The sequence below is a fragment of the Raphanus sativus genome, unplaced genomic scaffold (assembly GCF_000801105.2).
Source record: "Raphanus sativus cultivar WK10039 unplaced genomic scaffold, ASM80110v3 Scaffold0536, whole genome shotgun sequence".
Taxonomy (NCBI): domain Eukaryota; kingdom Viridiplantae; phylum Streptophyta; class Magnoliopsida; order Brassicales; family Brassicaceae; genus Raphanus; species Raphanus sativus.
In genome coordinates, this window is record NW_026615854.1 from 1 (window position 1) to 21,996 (window position 21,996).

The 21,996-nt window shown below is 35.3% G+C and overlaps 3 protein-coding genes and 2 pseudogenes across 3 annotated transcripts; 1 reads left to right on the plus strand and 4 right to left on the minus strand.

Moving 5' to 3' along the window:
* Positions 1–813: 813 nt before the first annotated feature.
* LOC108860269 (protein HESO1) lies at positions 814–4,393 on the minus strand. The gene is made up of 11 exons (XM_018634169.2): positions 4,226–4,393; positions 3,982–4,088; positions 3,006–3,251; positions 2,639–2,918; positions 2,228–2,409; positions 2,048–2,143; positions 1,879–1,948; positions 1,665–1,786; positions 1,478–1,591; positions 1,230–1,383; positions 814–1,151 (listed from the first exon to the last, which is right to left on the minus strand). The coding sequence occupies exons 3-11, from the start codon at positions 3,219–3,221 to the stop codon at positions 1,144–1,146; spliced, it is 1,242 nt and encodes a 413-aa protein (XP_018489671.1). The 5' UTR covers positions 3,222–3,251; positions 3,982–4,088; positions 4,226–4,393; the 3' UTR covers positions 814–1,143.
* A 3,224-nt stretch (positions 4,394–7,617) lies between these two features.
* LOC108838528 (uncharacterized) lies at positions 7,618–10,163 on the plus strand. The gene is made up of 3 exons (XM_056997181.1): positions 7,618–8,817; positions 8,887–9,858; positions 9,930–10,163. Exons 1-3 carry the CDS (start codon positions 7,660–7,662, stop codon positions 9,984–9,986), a joined length of 2,187 nt encoding a protein of 728 aa, XP_056853161.1. The 5' UTR covers positions 7,618–7,659; the 3' UTR covers positions 9,987–10,163.
* Positions 10,164–11,204: 1,041 nt separating this feature from the next.
* On the minus strand, positions 11,205–16,207 carry LOC108858463 (uncharacterized; annotated as a pseudogene).
* Positions 15,918–17,827, minus strand: LOC108861135 (F-box/FBD/LRR-repeat protein At4g26340-like). Its single transcript, XM_018634961.2, has 4 exons — positions 16,982–17,827; positions 16,730–16,864; positions 16,406–16,625; positions 15,918–15,964 (listed from the first exon to the last, which is right to left on the minus strand). The coding sequence occupies exons 1-4, from the start codon at positions 17,825–17,827 to the stop codon at positions 15,918–15,920; spliced, it is 1,248 nt and encodes a 415-aa protein (XP_018490463.2).
* A 3,616-nt stretch (positions 17,828–21,443) lies between these two features.
* Positions 21,444–21,996, minus strand: LOC130502386 (60S ribosomal protein L6-2-like; annotated as a pseudogene).

A 21,996-nucleotide genomic window follows, 5' to 3' on the forward strand; every position in this document is an offset into this window, starting at 1 on the left:
ATCCTACCAAACAATAGATAGCTCACTAAAACTTTTCACATTAAAACTTTTAATAAATGTCACCAGTCACTGACAAGGGTTTTGATGTACAAGGCTGGAGCCTTCACAAACTTTGTGATCCTCGTAAAATTTTCCAGCTGCTTGTTGATCTTGTCAAAGTCTCTAGCACACTAACCCAATCATCGATCTTCATTGCATGCTTCTGCTCGGTGGTATGGACCATCTCTTCAAAACGTTTGTCTTTAGCTGGCTGAACAACACCTTTGCTGGAGATAAATGTCATGGTCACTATCACTGCCACCTGGAAGATAACGAAATGCATTAGCAGCAGAAGTATTGGTATCTTGAACTGCATCCAACTCTTCCTCGGTGTTACTCTCGTTGTCACTGTCATTTCCAGGCTGGTGAACAAGGTAACACAATGAGAAAGTGAATAAAACCAAGGGGGTGAGCCAATATAGACTAAGTTATCAAATTATTAGCCAAGGTTTTGAGGGAAACCTGAGCAAAGAACATCAGCATCTTTCTTAGCAGAAGAGGTAAGTGTTAGGCAGTGGAAGCAAGGAGAATCTGCATTCCACAAAAGACACCTAAAAGCAAGAATCACATATAAAAAAGGATCAATGAAAATGATAAAACTAACTACTAACACCTTTATTCATCACTCAATTTCCAAAATACAGATCAACTCATCAAACAACTTCAGATTTAGAATCTTTCACTGAATCCAAGTTTCTAAACGTGACTCATACGGCACAATTGGCTTGCATAATACTATTCGAACGAAGATGTCTCAATAACTAGGGAAAAAAATGGAAAGCATGATCGAGAGAAGATTATAGACATGAAACAAATTAACTCCAGCAAAAAAAAACATATATTTGTGTCATAAAACCGATGAACAATAGAAATTTTCTCAGATTTCATACAAACTCTTTGACATTAGCAAAAGATTGTTGAACCCATGAACAATAGAAATTTTCTCAGATTTCATACAAACTCTCAGACTTCAAGACAAAAATGGTGGCTTCCTGGTGAACGATGAACTAAAGTTGTTGCTGAAATAGAGGCTCGTGAAGTTTTTGGTACGTTAGATGAGTCAAAATATTTGCTGGAGAAGACTTGTCTACTCTCCCCCTCTGCTCATTGATCTGTTACAAGAACAAACTCAAAGAATTAAAAGACGTCCGAGAATCCTAACAAGAAGACCCACGATGTTTTGTTCTTACATTGAGACGTGTGGCCTGCTAGAAGACGCACAATGGCATCTCTGTCATTAGCTGAGGCGAGACTGCGCGATGATTTCTTGAATACATCTGCTATTTTGTCCAATTGACTCACACTCCTAGCTGCATTCTCCGGCTGGTCAAATGGATCTTCCACCTAAAAGACACAATGATGAGATTCAAGTTTCCACCTAAAAGACACAATGATGAGATTCAAGTGTTGTTTAGTAAGATAAGAGAGAGAGACTTACAAAGAGTTGGACTTTCCTAGGCAAAACCCATCTCATGTTGTCATTAATGTTCTCCCACTTTCCAGTCCACGTGCAAACACCGAGATTTGTGGCTTTCACAGTAATGTCTGAAAACTGAAACAGCCACAGCATCATTAGACAGAGATGGTAACAAAATGATCAGTAGACAGATGGTAGAAATAATCACCTTTTCGAAAAATGATAACAAAAGATCAGAGATGGAACTTGTATTCTTTGAGCCTGATCTAAGTCTAGCTATATTAGCATCAGCAATCTTCTGTATCTTTTTCTCTGCTTCGCTTCTTACACCTAGAAAACAGCACATTTTATCCCAAGAGTTCACAAAAGCACATTTATTCCAAGAGTTCAAAAATAACGTGAGTCCCACTCTAACACAGTACCTTTCAGATCGTCCGAAGCATTTCTAGGATATATTTGTTGCAGAGGCGGTAATATTGCAGGCCAGCATGTCTGCAACAACACAAAATTACTCAAACACATGTTTTAATACTCAAACACATACTCAGTGACTTATGTTTAAATTTTGCATGAGAACACAGTTTATCTTACCTGAAGATGGAAGATGACTAACAAACACAGAGAATAGGAGTTCAAAGTTCCATCTTTTGAGCTGTTGATATTATGAACTTGAGCCCATTTCTTCACCTATAAAAGATAGAACAAGATAGAACACGCGAAATCAATAAAGCATGTATTGAATAATAAAGCCTTTTGGAATGTTTAACTTACTATCAAAACCAAGGGGCGGAATCTGATATCAATCCTACTGATCCAGAGAAAGAACTTGCTCTTCAAGATCCCTTTCACGTTATTAACTGAAACGTCAAAAGAGGTATCCTGGTGGTGTTTGCACAATCCTTTCACAATGGGAACTCGCGCACCGCAAATAAGCTCTGTGCTGTACCAAAAACCTGATTGCCAAGATTGAACACCAATGTCACAAGCTTTGGAACAGATTACACAAGACATTATCAAGCCCTAATCTTTGCTAACTGAGGCCTAGCAATACTACCATAAACCAACATCAGATCATGCACTACCTTAAGCGATTTCAAGTTATGAAAGCTACCAGAATCAGATAAAGCAATCTATCATACTAGCACAAGCATTTTCATTAGAGCATAAGTTTTAAGAGTTTACCTGACTTATCCTTTCTCATTGCATCATATATCTGTCGAAGTACATGCTGTGTCTCGTCTATGTCGGTGGGATGGATTGTGAGAACAGAGATATCCATGTCGCTCCATTTTGTGTAGAGTTCGGAGACGAATGATCCATAAAGTTCTACGGAAAGAGATCTTAAGCCTTCTACAGATCTTAATAAGTCACGCAGTTGAATAATGATGGCCTTCCTCATGGCAGAATCACCTTCTATGGGGCTAATTAATACAAGAATTTCTTCAAGAATAGTATCCAAGAGCTACAATCAAATCAATTTATTGAGATTAAAGCCACGAAGAACACATATTCTGTAAAGAATCCAAGATAGAGTTTGTATTGATATAACCTTCCACTGTGTCACAGTTGGTCGTGCATTCAATGACTGAGACTTGAAATCAGGCGGTGGACGCGTTCGAACTGAGCTCTTGGCGGATTTGACTTTGGCAACAACGTCGTCGTCCACGTATTGCATTATTAACTTCCTAGCCATCTCTTTGGCGAGTGTGTTCACAGACTTCACAGTACCTTCCTCTTTGTTTCCATCTTTTTTGTTTCCATCCATTTTCCCCTCAACAAGGATCTCGAATCAGGCCTAGGAAACAACAGAGAACAAGCTAATAAGAGCACAGACAATACAGACAAGAAACTCATAAAAGAGACAGACAACAATAGACAACAAGCACAAGCGATTATCATACAACACATAAATTATCTTTGAGATCAGATTAGAGAAGGAAACGTCAAGCGTGTACACAAGCTCTGGTGTGAATTCTATTTCTTCCAGAATACAAAAGTATCTCAACATGAAATAATATAGTACTCAGGTTACTACATTGTGGAAACATAGTTACAAAAAAAAAAAGAGGCGAGCTAATGCAAGCTAATCCGTTCATCATCTCATAAAGAGAAAAGGATTTGTGCCATGACAAAACCCACAAAAGCTCGGACAGATTTAACAAGTATCCATAGACAAGAGGGCAAGAATAACAGTATCTAAGGTTACGTAAGAATAATGCTTATGCATATACGGCTCACAGTTCAACCTGATTCCTCAAGAATATATATACTACACCATCTTACAGCCTATTATAGATCACATCTTTCCAACAATGACACAAGAAGAAGCAAGATTAAAGCACATGAGAAACTATGACTTGTCATCCCAGCTTTAACAACACACAAATTATTAAAGCTATAAGAAGCAAACTATAATAAATCTATGAATTTCAAACACAAACAAGTAAATTCTTCAAAAACCTAAAAACATAACTTTCCTCTAATTCGAATTCTAAACTAAACCCAGATTGATTGTAAAGCCTAACCTCCAGATAAGGCGAGAGAGAGACTGGCGGAAGAGAGAGACAGGCGAGAGAGAAGAGATCGGAGCTCAAGAGATTGTCGTCCCAGCCTCGCAAAGTCGCAGATACTCCTTTTGCAAAAAAAAAAATTCATTAGAACATTTTTTTTTTAGCGGAAGAGGAACGACAACATTGTCTGTGAGAGATAGATTCTACTTCTGAGTTGTGAGCAATAAAACGAAGAAGAGGTGGGAGGATATATACTTACCTAAGGAAAGGAGGAAGAGGTGAATTTTCTTCTTCTTCTTCTTCTTCTTCTTCTTCTTCTGCTCTTCTTGTCTGAAAGAGAGAAAGAAAGCTCTGAGCTTAATTTTTTAAAAAAAAAAATGTTTGAAACGGTGCGTATTAAAATTAAAATGCTTGACGGGATGGGTAGATATTATGGGCTCCAGTTATCCTTATAAGAGCATCCACAACACTGAGATTTATAGGAATCCTTAACAAAGAGGGCATTTCAGATTTGATAAGGATATCTCAGATTTTTTAAAAAAAAAAAAAAAAAAGAGATGACCATTCACGGATCGCCACATACGCAGTAAGGTCCGTGAACAGTGAAGAGATCAATCCTTAAAAAAGGATTTTAAGGATTCAACATGGCACAAACTCATAAAAAAGTGGGTCCCCTACCTTGCTAAGGACTTCTTAAGAGTTTCCATTGTGGATGCTCTAAGACGCTCTCGTTAATTTGCGTTTTAATGGAACTAGCTTATGGCTGGGCACAATAATCTTATACTCGTTGAAATTTGCCCTGCTCTCATTTCAAAAGTTCAAGTAGTCATCATTGTATCAAGTAATCAAATTTAAATATTTGTAAATACAATACAAATAACAAGTATGAAAAATTAATTACTCGGTTTGATATTACCCATTACTTACTCACTAGGTGACTCACCCGCATATATATGCGGAAATAACATTTTTTAAAAACCTAAATTATAATAATTATTAATATTTATTTTTATTTAGCTTAGTTTCATATTTTATATTATTTTAGCTTAGCATGTTATTTGTGAGTTATTGAATTGTGATGTTTTAATATACTTTATTTTGCATAGTATTTAATTTTATTGATTGTATTGTTATTTCAATTGTAATTTTATTTTGTTTTATTATCACGAATCACTTATACAATTTATAAACAAATAAAATTTAAAAAATTAAATGATTGTTTGAAATTTCATTATTTAGAATATAAATTTACATTTAAAAGTTACACATAAACATAACTTCAATAAAAGCTACCTAATGTTTTAGAAAAATTCCATGCACCGCATTCCAAACTGAAAAATCAATTTAGGCGCGGTGTAACAAACATTACAAATACTAAAGTTTTAGCGGGCTCTCTTAAATGTTATCAAATGTTTCCTTGATAAAATCTTTAGATAACTAACTTATTTGAAATCTTCTTTTTTTTCTTTTTTTTTTGCTAAAATTATTTGAAGTCTTCTTACATAATACACTTTACAATATTCTTTGATCTTTCATGTGTTCAAAGATTAATAGATTTCTATACCATGAGTGTGTTTTTATACACAAAAACATAATTGTTTTGTGAATAAAGTAGAATCTTAAATATTGAAATATTTATTTTGATGGTTCCAACTTTAAACATTTAGTTGTTTATTAATATAAAGATATGAACATCCATATATTATTAAGTTGAAACTTTTAATTAAAGAAAAAATGTTAATTTAGAAATTAAAAAAGTACTTAAAATAAAATTTTATAGTGATTATGATGTTTAAGTAACATGAAAAATTTATTAATAAGAGTTTTTTAAATTGTATCCTTAAAAAAATGTTTCTAATTAACATGACCAAATTTCTAAATAAGAAAAAAGTTCTAATAAGATATCTCTTACCAATGTGATGTATTTATTTTATTAATGGGATATTATAACTTATAATGTCAGAAGAAAACTGATTTAACCAACATGATATATGAAAATATTTTTTATTTATGAATTTGAGATTTTAAAGCAAATTCATTTTTAGTAAAAACATGTTATAAATATAAAGAAATTGTTATATATTTATAAATTATATATATATCCTTTTTGATATTTAGTTTTGATGAAATTTCAAATTTATTGATCAGTCAAAAAGAATGTTATTTACATACACACTATGCTGTTAAAAAAAAAAGAATAGCTTTAGTGTTAAATGGACACTAAAGAGTGATTTTTTTTTTTTTGATAACTCTGGTATCTGGACAGCCACATTCCCAACCATCCCTCCGAAGGGGGTCCAGCGCCCCAACGGAAGGGATGTTAAATCCGTTGTGGCCAAGGCTCGAACCCGGGTGACGGGCAGTACAGCTGTACCTCCTTTACCACCAAGCTACGAGCACTTGGTTCACTAAAGAGTGATTTGGAACTATCGTCTTAGTAACCCCTCCAGTTTGTGGCCTGGTTTGTATCTGGGTGAACAAATTCTATTTCTCACTGCCTTGTCTATGAGTCTGCATAGTTGATCAGTAGTGGTCCGAATGTGTTGATCCTTTTTGATATTACATTATTTTGATGTATATAAAGTAAGTATTTTTCTTAAATTTTATTTTATAACTTAAAAAAAAATTCTATTAAAGATATTATGATTTATATTATATTCCTTTTTATTTACACAAAAATTGTTTTATTAAATAAAAATGATATTGATAGATTTATATTAAAGATATTGTCTTTTATATTAGATTCCTATTTTGAGTTATATAAATCAAAATTTATTTATTTTTATTAAATTACATGTTTAAAAGTATTGTAAGTTTATTAAAGATAATTTATTTTTAATAAAAAGTTATTTGGAAACAAATATTAAAAAAAATTAAAGATATTAATAATGATGTTTAAATAATAAAATTTATTCAATAATGTTATCACTATAATAATAATATTTTTCTTAATATCAAAATTAATTTTGTTAACTTTCCTTTTTTTATGAAATCACATTATATATAAATATATTCTATTATTGTAAATTCGTTTTTTTAGTTTATAAATGTTTTTAGTTGTATATGTTAACTTAAAAGGAAACTTATAATTAACAGAAAATATTAAAAAAGGAAAATCATTAATATAGTAATTATATGTAATATTTTCAATTCATTAAGGATATCATCGTAATCAGCCACCGTGAAAATTAACGTGAGTGCGACACATAAGAAACTGACTTCTCAAATAATATTATAGAGATAAACGATATTTTGTTATCGGGAAAAGTAAATAATGTTCTTATACCAAGAGAAATGTTTTTAATAGAGAAAACTGCCAAAAAAAAACTCAAACTTTCAAATTAAAGCCAAAAAAATCTCAAATTCTTACTTGAGCCAAAAAATACCTCAATTTTTAAATAGTGGCCATTTAAAATCTCATATTTTGTTGACTGGGCCAAATTAGAAATCCAAATACTCAAACGTTAAAACTTATAAACCTCTGTTAATTAGCTAAACGACATTGTTTTAAAAATTATTTCAAAATTAATGAAACTACGTAGTTTTACATCTTTTCCATTTTTTTAATTATCTCTTCTCCTTCCTTTTCACGACAAACTAAAACCAGTTCCTCTAAATTAAAAAGAAAACCCTAATTCTCTAATCTCTCAATCATCTAATCTCCTAAACCCAGAGCCATTGACGACGCAGAGGATGGCTAGGACGATGGGATTACTTCGGGTTCGTCGTACTGAGGGACCAGAAGGGGAAAGGGTTAGGGTACCTAGAGAAGAACCCAATGAGCAACATAATCAAAGCGATGAGGAAGGTGATAATGAGGCTGATCAGAATGGTATTGGTGTCGAAGAGGAGGTTGTCGAGGATTTAAGCACCCACTTTGGAGATGATGCACGAAACGAGGGTGATGTGAGTGATGGAGACAGTGGTGATGATATTTGGGATGATGATAAAATCCCAGACCCATTGTCATCTGATGACGATGAAGAAGAGTACGAGCGTAGAGAAGAGGCTGCAAATACACTTGGTTGTGAAGAGCTTCTGTATTTGGGAAAAACGTACGGATGTGCGTCTGATTTTAAAGTGGCTTTGCTTAGGTATTCTCTTCGATCAAGGTATGATATCAGGCTTTATAAGTCTTGTGCTAAGGCCCTTGGTGCAAAATGCTCTGATGTAGAGTCTAAGTGTCCTTGGAGAATTTATTGTTCATATGAAAGAAGAAGACATAAGATGCAAGTGAAGGTATTTGTGAATGAGCATTGTTGCATTAAGTCAGGGTACTCGAAGATGTTGAAGACTTCTTCTATTGCCACGCTCTTTGAGGAAAGGCTAAGAATAAATCCTAAGTTTACTAGGACAGAGATGGCAAATGAGATTAAGAGAGAATATAATCTCACTGTCACTGAGGAACAGTGTGGAAAAGCAAAGTCTAAGCTTTATAGAGAAAGGAAGGCCAGCCATGAAGCTCACTTTTCTCGGATTTGGGATTACCAAGCTGAGGTCCTAAAATCTAATCCATACTCTACTATGAAGATAGAGACTGTTCCAGGGCCTGTGGTACAGAGCAAGCAGAGATTTGATCGCCTTTACATGTGTTTTACAGCTCAAAAAGAGACATGGATTGGGACTTGCAGGCCCATCATTGGTTTAGATGGAGCATTTCTCAAATGGGATATAAAAGGACACTTATTGGCTGCTGTTGGAAGAGATGGTGACAATAGAATAGTTCCAATTGCTTGGGCTGTAGTAGAAGTGGAGAATAACATAAACTGGGAGTGGTTTGTGAGATTGTTGAAGGAAGATTTGGGACTACAAGATGGCTCTAAATTCACCATTATTTCAGACAAGCAGAAGGTTAGAAAGGTTAATTTATTCTTTTTTTATATAAAAATGTACTGAATGTTTATTTAATGACTTATGCAGGGTTTGGTGAATGCTGTGAAAAATGAACTACCAGAAGCAGAACATCGAATGTGTGCAAGACACATACTGTCAAACTGGAAACGAGACAGCAAGGATCCTGAGTTAGAGCGTATGTTTTGGAAAATAGCTGGTTGCTACACCGTAGGAGAGTTTGAAGAAGCTTTAGAGGTACTGAAGAAATATAACAAAGGTGCGTTTGATACTCTTCAACTACAGAACCCGAGAACATGGAGCAGAGCATTCTTTAGAGTTGGATCTTTTTGCAATGATAACCTCAACAACCTCTGTGAGTCTTTCAATAAAACCATTAGGGAAGCAAGGAAAAAACCATTACTTGAAATGCTAGAGGATATTAGAAGGCAAAGTATGGTTCGTCATGCAAAGAGAGCTATTCTTGCTAATAGGTTGAAGACACACTTTACTAAGAAGGTACACGCTGAGATTGAACTCAACAAAGAGAAGGCTAAAGAATGTAGAAGGCACCTTGCTTGTGGAAATGTGCATGAAGTTGATGACCATTCGGTTGCTTATAGTGTGGACATGGATCTCAAGACATGTGGGTGTATAAAATGGCAGCTCACTGGAATCCCTTGTATACATGCTAGTTGTGTAATTACAGCTAAGAAGATTAGGACAGAAGATTATGTTGCTGGCTATTACACAGCCCAAAAGTGGCGAGAAACATATTCTCGTGGAATCAGGCCAGTCCAAGGTATGAAGTTATGGCCTCGGTTGAATCGGTTAGGAGTTTTGCCACCGCCATTTAGACTAGGGAAACGTGGAAGACCAAGTAATTATGATAGGAAGAAAGGCCTTAATGAAAATTCATCCAAGAAGACCAAGATGACACGAGATGGGAGGGTCATCACATGCTCAAATTGTCTTGATCAAGGTCATAACAAGGTGACGTGTCCTAATGACAAAGTTGAGAGTGCTCCAAAAAGACCAAGAGGTCGACCAAGAAAAAATTTGGTACGTGTGTATTTTTTTACCAATTTGTTGTTTTTTTTGTTATGATTAACAACTGTGATTTTCTGTTCCAGGGAGAATCCTCTCAAGCACAAGGACCTTCGCAAGGACTCTCTCCCTCACAAGTGTGAACTTGACAAGTTTATGTTTTCTATTTTTTTTTGTGAACTTGACAGTATACGTGTTTGACTTTGGCTTTGTGTTTTTCTTTTGTCTTTGAAATTATGATCTTCACAATACATTTTGGTCGGCTTTGTGTTTGTTTTTTATGTGAACTAGACAAGTGTGGTAATAATATTGGTTTTGTTTGGCTTCATGTTCTGTCGAAGTTTGTTTTCTCTGTAAAACAAACTTAAATTAAATAGAGCAAACAAAAAATCACATTTAGAAAACTCACAAACTTGAATTAAACGACCAATCACATAACAAAAGAGTAGTTTCATTAATGTTTAATTAGTTTTTAAAAAGACGTTATTTCTAGAGTTAACAGACGTTAACATCTTTAACAGTTGACTAATCCGAGTGTTTAATTTGGCTCGATCAACAAAATATGGGATTTTAAATGACTAATATTTGAAAATTGAGGTATTTTTTGGCTCAAAAATGAGTTGGAGTTTTTTTTGGCTTTTATTTGAAAGTTCAAGGTTTTTTTGGCTTTTTCTCGTTTTTAATATGTGCAAATATTATATTTAGAGTAACTCGTATGTTTTAGTAGAGTTTACAAAATAAATTTTATGTCCCATTTCTAATGGAATATCATCTACCAAGAGAAATATTTTTAATATGACGTATCATTCATCTTGACAACCAAACCTTAAGAGTCATGTATTCTTGTCTCATTTATCTTGGATTTTGTGAGTTCTTCTTTATGGATATCAAGATTGATATCATGGAGTAGGAGGGTTCAAGTGTACCACTGTGCGTATCTATCTAAATTAGATTATTTTTGTATAGCTCTAATCGATCAGTGCCTATGGACAGGTATGTGAAAAGCCGAAGTGATTCAAATTAGCGCATGTAAGCCTGAGGATGATGCTGGTGGGCAGCCGATTGTGCCATGTGGTGTCATTGCTTGGAGTCTTTTTAATGATACCTACACTTTGTCAAGAAATAACACACCCCTAGCTGTGAACAAAAAAGGCATTGCGTGGAAGAGCGACAAGGAACACAAGTTTTCTTCCCCAAGAATTTTCAAAAGGGGGATCTCACTGGTGGTGCCACTCTAAATCCAGATATACCGGTAAAACCTCCTTAATACTAGACATGAGTCGATTGAAATAAAGTTGTGATTTTATGTCTTGAAAGTTCTCCCAAAAACCAAAAAAAAAATTTATCCAATTATTATCAACATAAGAAAATACAAAAGACAATTGCTCCAAACAAAATACAAAAAGACAACACAGCAGACACCTCAGGTAAGATTTAACAAACTGACAGAATGTGTTTACTCACTGAAGATGGGTGAAACTGCACATCCGGAAACCCAACTCGCGCGTGAAGTTACTGCTTGGCAGTAGAGTTGGCCTGTGGCGCTGACGGAAACACAAAGACACTTGAAGCAACCGTAGATGGCTGAAACTCAGCAGAATATCGCACTGATGTCAAAGTTATTTTGGGGAGCTGCTGTTGACCGCAAGTCAAGGGTACTAGCTTATAACCTAAGACGTATTCTGACTTGGGAAGGACTGAAACCGTATTACTGTGAGACCCAGACAGGACAAAACTCTGTGCATCAGCTAGAGCAAAGTTTGCTTCTTGGAGCAACTGTGTCTGGTTGCAGATTGTAATGGCGTAAGTGAAGGATTCTCCAAGAATTGCATACGGAGGACAGTTCAAACTCATGACCAGTGGTGATGCATCCACATTTACTTCAGGGAGTTTGTGCTTTGTTGACACACATGCATCTTCTGTGTTACCTCCCTGCCTCCTCCATTTCAAATGTACTGAATTGTTGGTATGACTATGAAAACCTTTTTGAACTCTTCTCTTGGCCCAAGATTAGCAGAACCTGAGGTTTCCCCACCCCCCTGCTGAATCAAACATGAAGTTTTCCCTTGCTCATCATCCAATTCAATCGACATGCACATCAGTTTCAGTGCTATCTCTGTGCAATTTTTGGCACTGACAACTAACACGCTTTTTTCGTTCAGCGGCAAAGAATACATGTCTTCAGAATCAGGGGCCGGCTTGATCCTATTGAGCATTAGGTGATCCCTTCTATATGGCAACATAAACCGATTGGTAATGACAAGAGGCATCTTTCCTTCAATCTGCAAGCTCTTGTGTTTGTGAACTTTCTGGGCATTTGCTTCATTGCCTTGTGGCAAATAACCCAAGCATAACAGGCTTGGCTCTATGCCACTTGATTTCTAGTTTACACGACCATGATTCCCCTTCCTTCAGGTTTGGAACAGAAACCAGCCCAAAAGATTCATCGTTGACCTCTGCCCCATCAATACCACAGATTTCCACATGATGGCTTTCTAAAGAGTATGGTTCTGCTTCTCTTGGGCTAAACAAACCACCACCACCCACATCAACTAGATTGATCTTCAATTCACCACTGTATACGGCATGACCCTTTGAAGTTACCACAATAGGCATCGTAAAGTTTTCTCCAACTAGGGCAGGGCCAGAGGCACCTAGACTGACGTCCACCTGTGGTTCAGGTTCTTCAACCTGAGTAGCTTTCTGACCAAAGACTGCGAGAATTGGGTCTTTTGTTGGGAAAGACTGCACACGATTCTCATGCTTCCAAGCAGGCGAATCCTCCATTGCAGCAGGACTCTCAGCTCTTGAACAGAAAGACACTCAAGCTTCCGCTTTGCTCTGCAGATATAAAAACAAATGTGAGAAACTAAGGCAATCAACATCCTAAAAGCAAAGGGAAAACTAAGTGTATACCAGATTACCCCTTGATTCCATAATATATACGAATTCTCAAGATTCACATTCAGTTCTGTTAATTGGTAACTATGATTTGAAAAGTCCATAAAAGGTTTGACTTCTAATGAATAGACTGTAATATGCACGCACCAGTGCGAGACAAAAAAACAACACCCTTTTAATGAAATCACACTAACCAGGCTTGATTGCATATGTCAACCTTAACCAATTATTTGGCACAAGCACCAGCGATTGGCTCGTTCTCTACTTGGCTACCACTTTGGACAGTGCTAGACGGAGAAGCCACAAGAGGCTTCTGGGAATTCCTGACAACAAAATTGCACGTAGATTGATTGAACTGAACTTCTAGATGATCTATTTCCACTGGAAGAGGTAGATGAGAAAAAAGTGACAACGTAATAGAGCACAAAGCATGAGGCTTGATCATTTGCTCATGAAAAGCAACCGAAGCTAGGAGAACAGGTCTTAGAGGACTGACGAGATCAATCTCAAGATGAAGAGGGCTATCAATGTCTAATTTAAACCCACTTTCCCCGGTAGATGATATATCAGCTCAGTTTCACGACACATAAGAGTAAACACTTCTCTATGTATACTTTCTCTTCTTGAAACAGTTGCAGGACCCCCAGGACCATATGTTTTGCTTCTCAAGTTCCCAAAGTCGTCACAAGATGTTACAGGCAGTGCAACCATTTCAAGGGACAACTCTACAAAATCTTTTAACGCACCAAGGTTTCTCGAACATTCTCTTAGATAACCCAGTACCTCCCAGAGCAAAGATACCCAACCTTCTTGTCTGTACAAGTTTGCAGTAATATCAAAAAAGAATTTTGCGTTGCTGGGATCAGATAAACCGAAGTACTCCCGGGCTATTTATTTCAAATGCACAAAAAGCAGCCATCCTCCGGGATTTAAGGTTGGTAAAAGATTCATAAGATTTCTTCAGCCACGCGACAATTTCAAAGGAATCCTGAAATTGCTTAGCTTCTGAAATTGCATACCGTATGTACTCTTCATCCGTTATACTGCAAAAACATTAGTTAATCATACCTTAGCTTTGTTTAAGTTGTTTTTTTTTTTTACACATATGTGGGGTGAATATACTTACAACTGCAATGTTAACGCTTCTCCCTTCTCACGCAACTGAGAAAACTGACCCACATAGACCGAAGGAGTAATGGACTCTGAGCTACCATCAATTTCTTGAGCTGCTACGGACATTGACAACAACAGTTCCAGGGCAAATTTCTTATTCTGCAAGCAATGAGCAGCCAACTGCAGGGAGAAGAAGTTAATTATCAAGAAGATAAGAACGCATTATACTTTCGGCATAGTGTACTGGGAACATAATGAGTCCAGAAAATTCTAAGAAAGAAGAACAAATTTAGTGGATGAAAAATCCAACATTTGCTTTGAGATACTAAATACAGCACCAAGTGTAGATAATGTTCTGAGTAGGAGTTACATAGTGAAAAATGGACTGACCTGATAATAATAGGCAGGATAAAATTCAAATTCAAATTCAGTCAAAGGTATCTCTGGAGTTCCTTGGTTTAAGGATGAAAAGCTCTGAACAGAGCTTGTCTCCAGCAACTCAGCAAAGACAAGAAACAGCCTACTCATCCATTCCCAGTGGAGAAAAATATATTCTGTGGATCCAACAAAACTTTCTCATATGATGATTTATGTTGATGAAACCATATGACCGCTTCAGTGAGCTTTCCACCGTGCAACAAAAGCGTAGATATCTAGAAATGCAATTGCTCAGCTATGGTCTTAATCTCGACCAAGCGTTGTATTGAAGGCAACCTAGTTGATGTGCCGATCATCTGAATAACAAAATATTCAAAATGTTGCGGAAACCGAAGACATATACATATCCATATTCGATAACTTAATGAAACCAATAACCATAAATGTATGCAACTTATTGGCAAAAAAAAAAAGACAGAAGGGGCCTAGCGTGACATAAGTAGGAAAGAAAGAAGGACCTCGTGCAAGGAATGGTAGGAGTCCTCATAGAACTTCAAGGCCTCACCCCAATCTCTACGAAACTCAGCATAGACAGCGACCTAGCATCATAGCATAAGGCGAGTGAGTGAGGCGTCCTTTACACAAATATAATACATTTGAAACAAAAATGATGAAGAGGCAAGTGAAAATGGGGTTACTTTGAAACAATAGCGAACAATCAAATCAGGAGAAGTGGAACTTCTTTTTTCGATGCGACTTTTGATTCTCCTAGCTTCTTCTCTGTAATACGCAAGGGCCAACTCTGAAAACGCAGAAGCGATTCTGCAAAAACATACATATAAGTAGCGTGAAGGGAAATTAAAGATAATGTGTGATAAAGAAGAGGAGAAGAAGAAAATGGTACGGTACCTGGGGGAGGGAGAGAGGAAGAGGACGTACTTTAGAATCTAACTCTGCACGCTTTCGCAATGCCAGTAGACGCCTAATTACCTCTAGAACAAGTAAGTCACGAAAGGGAGGGTAATAAGCGGAGGGAGGATACTCTTATTTAAATGAAAAAGAAGAAAACGGAGGCTATACCATGGGGAGAAGACTGGACTACAACGACCACAAGTTTGATGTTTTTGGGACGGATAACGGATCTGTGCAATGTAGGGAGTGGAGGTTGTGAAACAAACAAACAAACAATAAATAATAAGGAAAGAGATGAGGGGAGGGGAGGTACTTGAGGGTGTCAAGAGTGGAGCAGACCTGTAGCCATTGAGTAGGATCGCCGAAGATGTGATTAGAGGGGAAGAAGGCGGGCGACAAGAGAAGGGACCTTGGTGCGATGCTTAAGCAACCAGTCCCGTTTCAAGATGCCGCCGGAAGTAATCGGAGCTTAGAGGATCTTTGAAGGAGGAGGAGTGATGATGATGATCATGAAGGAGGAGATCTGGAAGATGAGAGAAGTCGGGGAAGGCGAGAGCGTTGATGGGAGGCTGCTGGGAGTGGAGATGATTAGTAATGGAGGAGAGTAGCTCTGAGCATCCGAAGAGAGCCACCAGATCGTTACGGGCGGCGTCCTCAGCTCTTCCGCGTATTCCTTATTTCCTCCTCCCATCTTTGTTTTTGCTCTTGTTCTTGTTGTTGGGTAGATCACAAGAGATAATAATCCAAACTACAAATAATTTTAGGAGGACTTACACTTCATTCAGCTTCTTCTTATCAAACTCTGGTGCCATGACTCCTATAACAAACACAAGAAAAGACACCAGATAGCTTGACAAGGAATAGCCAAACTTACAGAGAGCATTAAGAAAATATAATGTCAACAAGTGCGATAAGTCTCTCCAATTAAAAAAAGAAAAAAAGCATATAAGCGTTGAAAATCGAAATCAATGCACAGATCAAACTCAAAAACACTCGAATCGAATCGGAACCAAATCAGATAAGATCTAAATCCGAAACACAATACTCATGGGGGCTTAATAGTTCATTGACCTGGTTGCCTACATTAAGTTTATTACATCAATGATTAATCATTGCATATGAAAACCATAAATATTTTTCTTTAAAATTAGCAGCAAGACCTAATTCGGTTATATTTCTAGTCTTTGCCTCTTGTTTCTTTCTTGGGTCAAGAACATAAGATGAGGTGAAGCCGCATTCAAGTCGCGGTGTATCCTACCTCCCTCCGAATCATCATGGGGTTGTGACCAGAAATTTGATTTCTTCAAACGAGTAGCGTTCGTGATAATGTATGTGGCCATGTCTACATCTCCTCGTCTCCCTTTGTAACCTTCCCACTCGAAAGTTTCAAAACTGTGCAACAAGCACTTGGGAACAGAACTTGGTCGCTTCCAGCTATCCGGAGTTTCTATACTAGTAAACTCATGAAGCAAATGTTCCTAGTGAAGACCAAACATTAACACACAGTTTAACATCAATCAAATGTGAAGGTGATAAAAAAAATTAAAAGCATAAATTAATTAAAAGGGAACCGCTTGCTTACATCATGGAGTTTGAGAAATCTTAGATTAGGAGAATCTTCGAGCATACGAGTGACAAGATCCCACCAACCTTGAGCACATGTGTTCAGTTTCAGATCAACGAGATTGTAGAAGATCATGCCACCAGGAGATAGAACCTGTACGCAACAACAACATAAGTGAACAAAAAAACATTCCATTCCTTTTAAATTAATTCATGCATATGTGTATATATATATTATATATATATATATGGTGGTAATTAACGTACGTACCTCTAAAAAGGATAAACATAGAGTAAGCGAGCGGGCACAAGTAAAAGCTTTCAGAAACTTGTGGTTACGTACTGCACAAGTTATGTCAACATGTGCATGTTCTAAGTTAGGCATATGCTCAATTCGATGGAAATCGTAAAGGACATAATCTCGAATATATAGGGACACGAGAGACGGAGCATCTATCACAAACCCGCCACCCTTTTGGTATCTTCCGTTATTATACATTCTCAATCTCCGAAGAGAAGGCACCATGAGAGCCACGTCCAGGTTATCATGGACCAAAAAAAGAGAGTCAAGATTAGGACAACCGGATAAAAGCCTTGTAAGAGACGACACCTTGTTGTCTGCGTAATCCACGTCTGCAAGTTTCAAATTTTTCAGAGACGGGAGACGAACAGAAAAAGGAACATCCAAACGCAAGCGATTATTGAGGTCCAAGGTTTCTAGTGTTTGGCTTGTATACATGCTACTCGGCAAGCTGATCATGGTCCCTTTCTCATCAGAAGAACGGATATTAACCGAAATCACTTGCACGTGGTGACAAACAACTGCAGTTTCAATCCAATTCCCAACATCTATTGCTTGAGACTTGGGACCTAGACTGAGATACAAGGTCTCTAGAACCGGTGCCTTATTTGACATCAAAGACCTGTAAACAAACTGCGTGAAGTTCGCATAGTTTTCATCACGGAACCCGCAATCATCATAATAAAGTTTTGGAACTAAACTCCTTAGAAGCAGCCATCTTTTAGAAAAACAATATGTGGCCATGACATGTTTCGTCCAGAGACGTGACATTATTCGGATGATCAATTCATCTGACAGCTGACTGATCATATCCATGTTTGTATACTTACGAATAGATATCACAATGCACGCATTCTCTATTTATACACATAGAAGTCGATACTTTTTTTTGTTTTCCTATTAAACAAAGGGGTTGATATTCCTTTTTTTTAGTGAATCACATACTTTGCATATATGTATTTGAGTAGTTTTCCTCTTCAATGATATAAATCTTATTTTCCTTTTTAACACGTTAACCTTCTTTTCCTTTTAATTTATTTTCATGTAATTAATCAGGATTATTTTCCTAATCTATTGTTTTCTTGAAGTTTTCTTTTTACTTAATGTTTTCCTTTTTCTGTAAGGATTTACTAGCTTTTCCTTTTTTTTTTAATGTTTTAGGCTCTCTATACAAGAGGATTTTAGGTCTTCTGTTTGGCAAAATCTTAAGATTTAGGTCTTTTGTTTGGCAAAATCTTATTTTTTGTCAATAGTCTTTGCCTCTTTCTCATTATTTTGCAATAAATATATAACGAGAAAATATTGGTAAATATTGGTTGCTATCAAATTAAAGACAGCAACAATAAATTGGCCACCTAAGATTTGGTAGCCACTTTTTGTTCTTGTAGGTTTTTCTAAAACATGGCGGGCTGACAATTTGAACCTGTTTATCATAATTGTTTCTTTCTATATTTGCAGATATATTACATAATTCCCAATTTAATTATGTGTTTGTGTTCTCACTTTTCTCATGGACAAAGTAGAATTTTGATAAGTAGCCGTTTAGACATTAATCTATCTTATTAAAACAGAAACATTACAACTTCTTCTAGGTGGATTTTAAAGTTGGACCTTACGTAATTAATGCTATATTAATCTACTTATTATTAGACATGTCTTTTTATAAATAATTAATATTAACCATTACCATAGTTTTTCACTTCTTACCTTATTATTATATCCACTACGCATGTTTCCTTATATTGCATATATTTTATTATAAACTAGATACATCCACTAGCATATTATACTATACGATAGATTATTAATAATACATCTACTAACATATAATACTATACGACAGATTACTAATAATACAATATATTATTTGTATTCATTAACTTGCATTTATTAATATTAGTAATACTATGAAGACGACTAACTCTATACTTTGAACCTATAAACCATGATATACTAATTTATAACAAAAATGATATTACTGTTACAAATTAGTTTTTATAAAAATTATTTATAGCAGCAATTTGTTATATAAGATACATTTAATTAAGACCCAAATTTTTTTTCTGTTCAGAAAAAAGAAACCTACGAATATATACCATTAAGTTAGCCAAAAATCTTCCGAATAAATAGTAAATCTCACCAACCCAAAAAAATGAATTAAAAATATAACAAAAGATATTATGTTTGAAATTTAGCTCATTGGATCGGGTATAAATCTGTTCATTTCAGGTATGAGTTCTTCGAATTCTCAACATTTAGATCTAAGTAGGTATTTGATTTTTTTTGTCCGGATCGATTCGTTTTGTTCCGGATCTATCTAACTTTTTTTATATTATAAATCTTAAATAATATACAACATGAATATGAAATATGTGAATCAAAAGATAAACCCGCGCAAGCGCGCGGGTCATGATCTAGTTAGATTTTATAATTTAAGAAATACTAGATCTTGACCCGCGCTTTGGAAGCGCGGAATATTTTACGATGAAAAATTTCACGAATAACTTAATAAATATTTTGGTAATTTTTAAAGAGTGTGTATTTAAAATATTTTTGCATTTAAATTAGTGTTTTTAAATTCAACCCGATTGTGATTACACCGGTTAATCCGGAGATCTGACAATTGAATTTAGGTTCTTAAAATATTCATATTAAAAAAATTACTACCCGAGACTAACCGATTGAACTGATGGATGACCGATATATAATCTAATTTGATTTAAATTATAATTGTTTCATAATTTGTAATCTTATAATCCAAATTTCAAAGTTCATTATTTTACAATTTATGAAATTATGACGTTTCTATAAAATTTTAAAGAGAAAATGATAGATATAAAATAACTAAAATTAATTGTTGTATTGTTTGGAAACATTGATAGTAGTATAAAAAATATATTGTTTGAAAACAGTGATAGTAATATAAAGAAATAAGTATATTGTTTGGAAACATGGATAGTAGTATAAAGAAAGGAACATTAGTGATTAATGTAGATTTAACTATAAAGTATAAAGGTGTATTTAATTTAAAAACTTACAAAATAAATGTTAAGTCCAATAGAATGTTTCTGTTTTAATAAGATAGATACAAATACTATATGTAGCCAGCCCACTGTTTTCTTTTGTGTGTTCAAAGTCAATTGTTTAAGTTATGACACTAATAAATCAACGAACTCTAAATAGTACGTATATATAGAAAAAGTAATATGTAATCATTAAGTCATGAATTATGGGGCTTATCGCGGTTGTCTGTTGATTGCGAATGTTTTAATTACAAACACAAATCAAGTAGAACACGAAACACAACTTTACATGTGACTCGAAAAAAATTCCGATTAGGACCATTACGTGCTACGGTCAGCTTTATCATTTTAATGCTAAACTAGATCTTGACCCGCGCTTTGGAAGCGCGGAATATTTTACGATGAAAAATTTCATTAATAACTTAACAAATATTTTGGTAATTTTTAAAAGTGTGTATTTAAAATTTTTTTTGCATTTAAATCAGCGTTTTTAAATTCAACCCGATTGTGATTATACCGGTTAATTCGAAGATCTGACAATACAATTTAGGTTTTTAAAATATTCATATTAAAAATTTTACTAAAACCCGAGATTAACCGATTGAACTGTTGGATGACCGATATGTAATCTAATTTGATTTAAATTGTAATAATTTCATAATTTGTAATCTTATACTCCAAATTTTAAAGTTCATTATTTTACAATTGATGAAATTATGACGTTTTTACAAAATTTTAAAAAGAAAATGATAGATATAACATAACTAAGATTAATTATTGTATTGTTTGGAAACATTGATAGTAGTATAAAAAATATATTGTTTGGAAACATTGATAGTAGTATAAAGAAATACATATATTGTTTGAAAACATAGATAGTAGTATAAAGAAAGAAACATTAATGATTTAATGTAAGTTTAACTATAAAGTATAAAGGTGTATTTAATTTAAAAACTTACAAAATAAATGTTAGGTCCAATAGAATGTTTCTGTTTTAATAAGATAGATGAACAAATTGGCGTAAGAGGAGAGTAGAACTCGCTCACGACTCGTTTCCAGCGACAAGATTGTCAAAAACTCCGACCTATGCTTCAAAGAGATAACGGTAACGTCCGGTTTATCCGGGTTAACCGACTAATCTGAAAAATGCATTGGTCAACAAATGTCTGTATTTGCATCAGTCACATTACAACACAAGACACAAAGTGAAAAAGCTACTTCGTTTATTTGTGCTCTCATCCCAGTTTGTTTTCAACATGAGACCACGATCATTTTTGAATATATTGCTTCAAAGTTCACATTGATCCGAAAACATAAAATATGGAATGTATAAACCAAAATTCTAGTAAGTGGACAAGAACAAAAACAAACGTTGAGAGTAAGCAATACTCTAAAGTCTAAACACACACAAATAAAAGTTTACTGAAAATCTAGAAAACAAGCTCATGTGGCTTCATTCCTTGTTTCAGTGAAAACCTTGCGCCAAGGTAAGTCTTCAACTCAGGAACTGACTCAATGGCTTTGATCAATGCTCCGTCCACAGCTTTCTGGTCATCTTTCTTCCCTTGTGGGAACACCTTCTTCTCCTGCGAAAGGAAGAAGATACGTCATATTTTATATATTTAATCAAAGTAGTTGATATAGAGAGATATCACAAGTAAGATTATTGTACCTCTTTCTCTGCCTCGAAGAACTCTCCTTCTCCCTTCTTGTTCTTCTTCTCAGTAACCTTTCCAAAATACTTATCATCGAATTCTCGAGGCTAACACCAGAAATGTCAACCTTTGTGGATGTTCCAATCACGTAAGACTGGTTAACACGTCTCAAAGGCACACCATTGATCTTGAATGGTCCTGAAGGGTCAATAACAAACAGGAACAAGTTAGGTGACAAAAAGAAGCGACTCCATCCACACTTCCAACTCCACGCTTCCAAACCACCCTCTATTCCCCTGCTTATCAT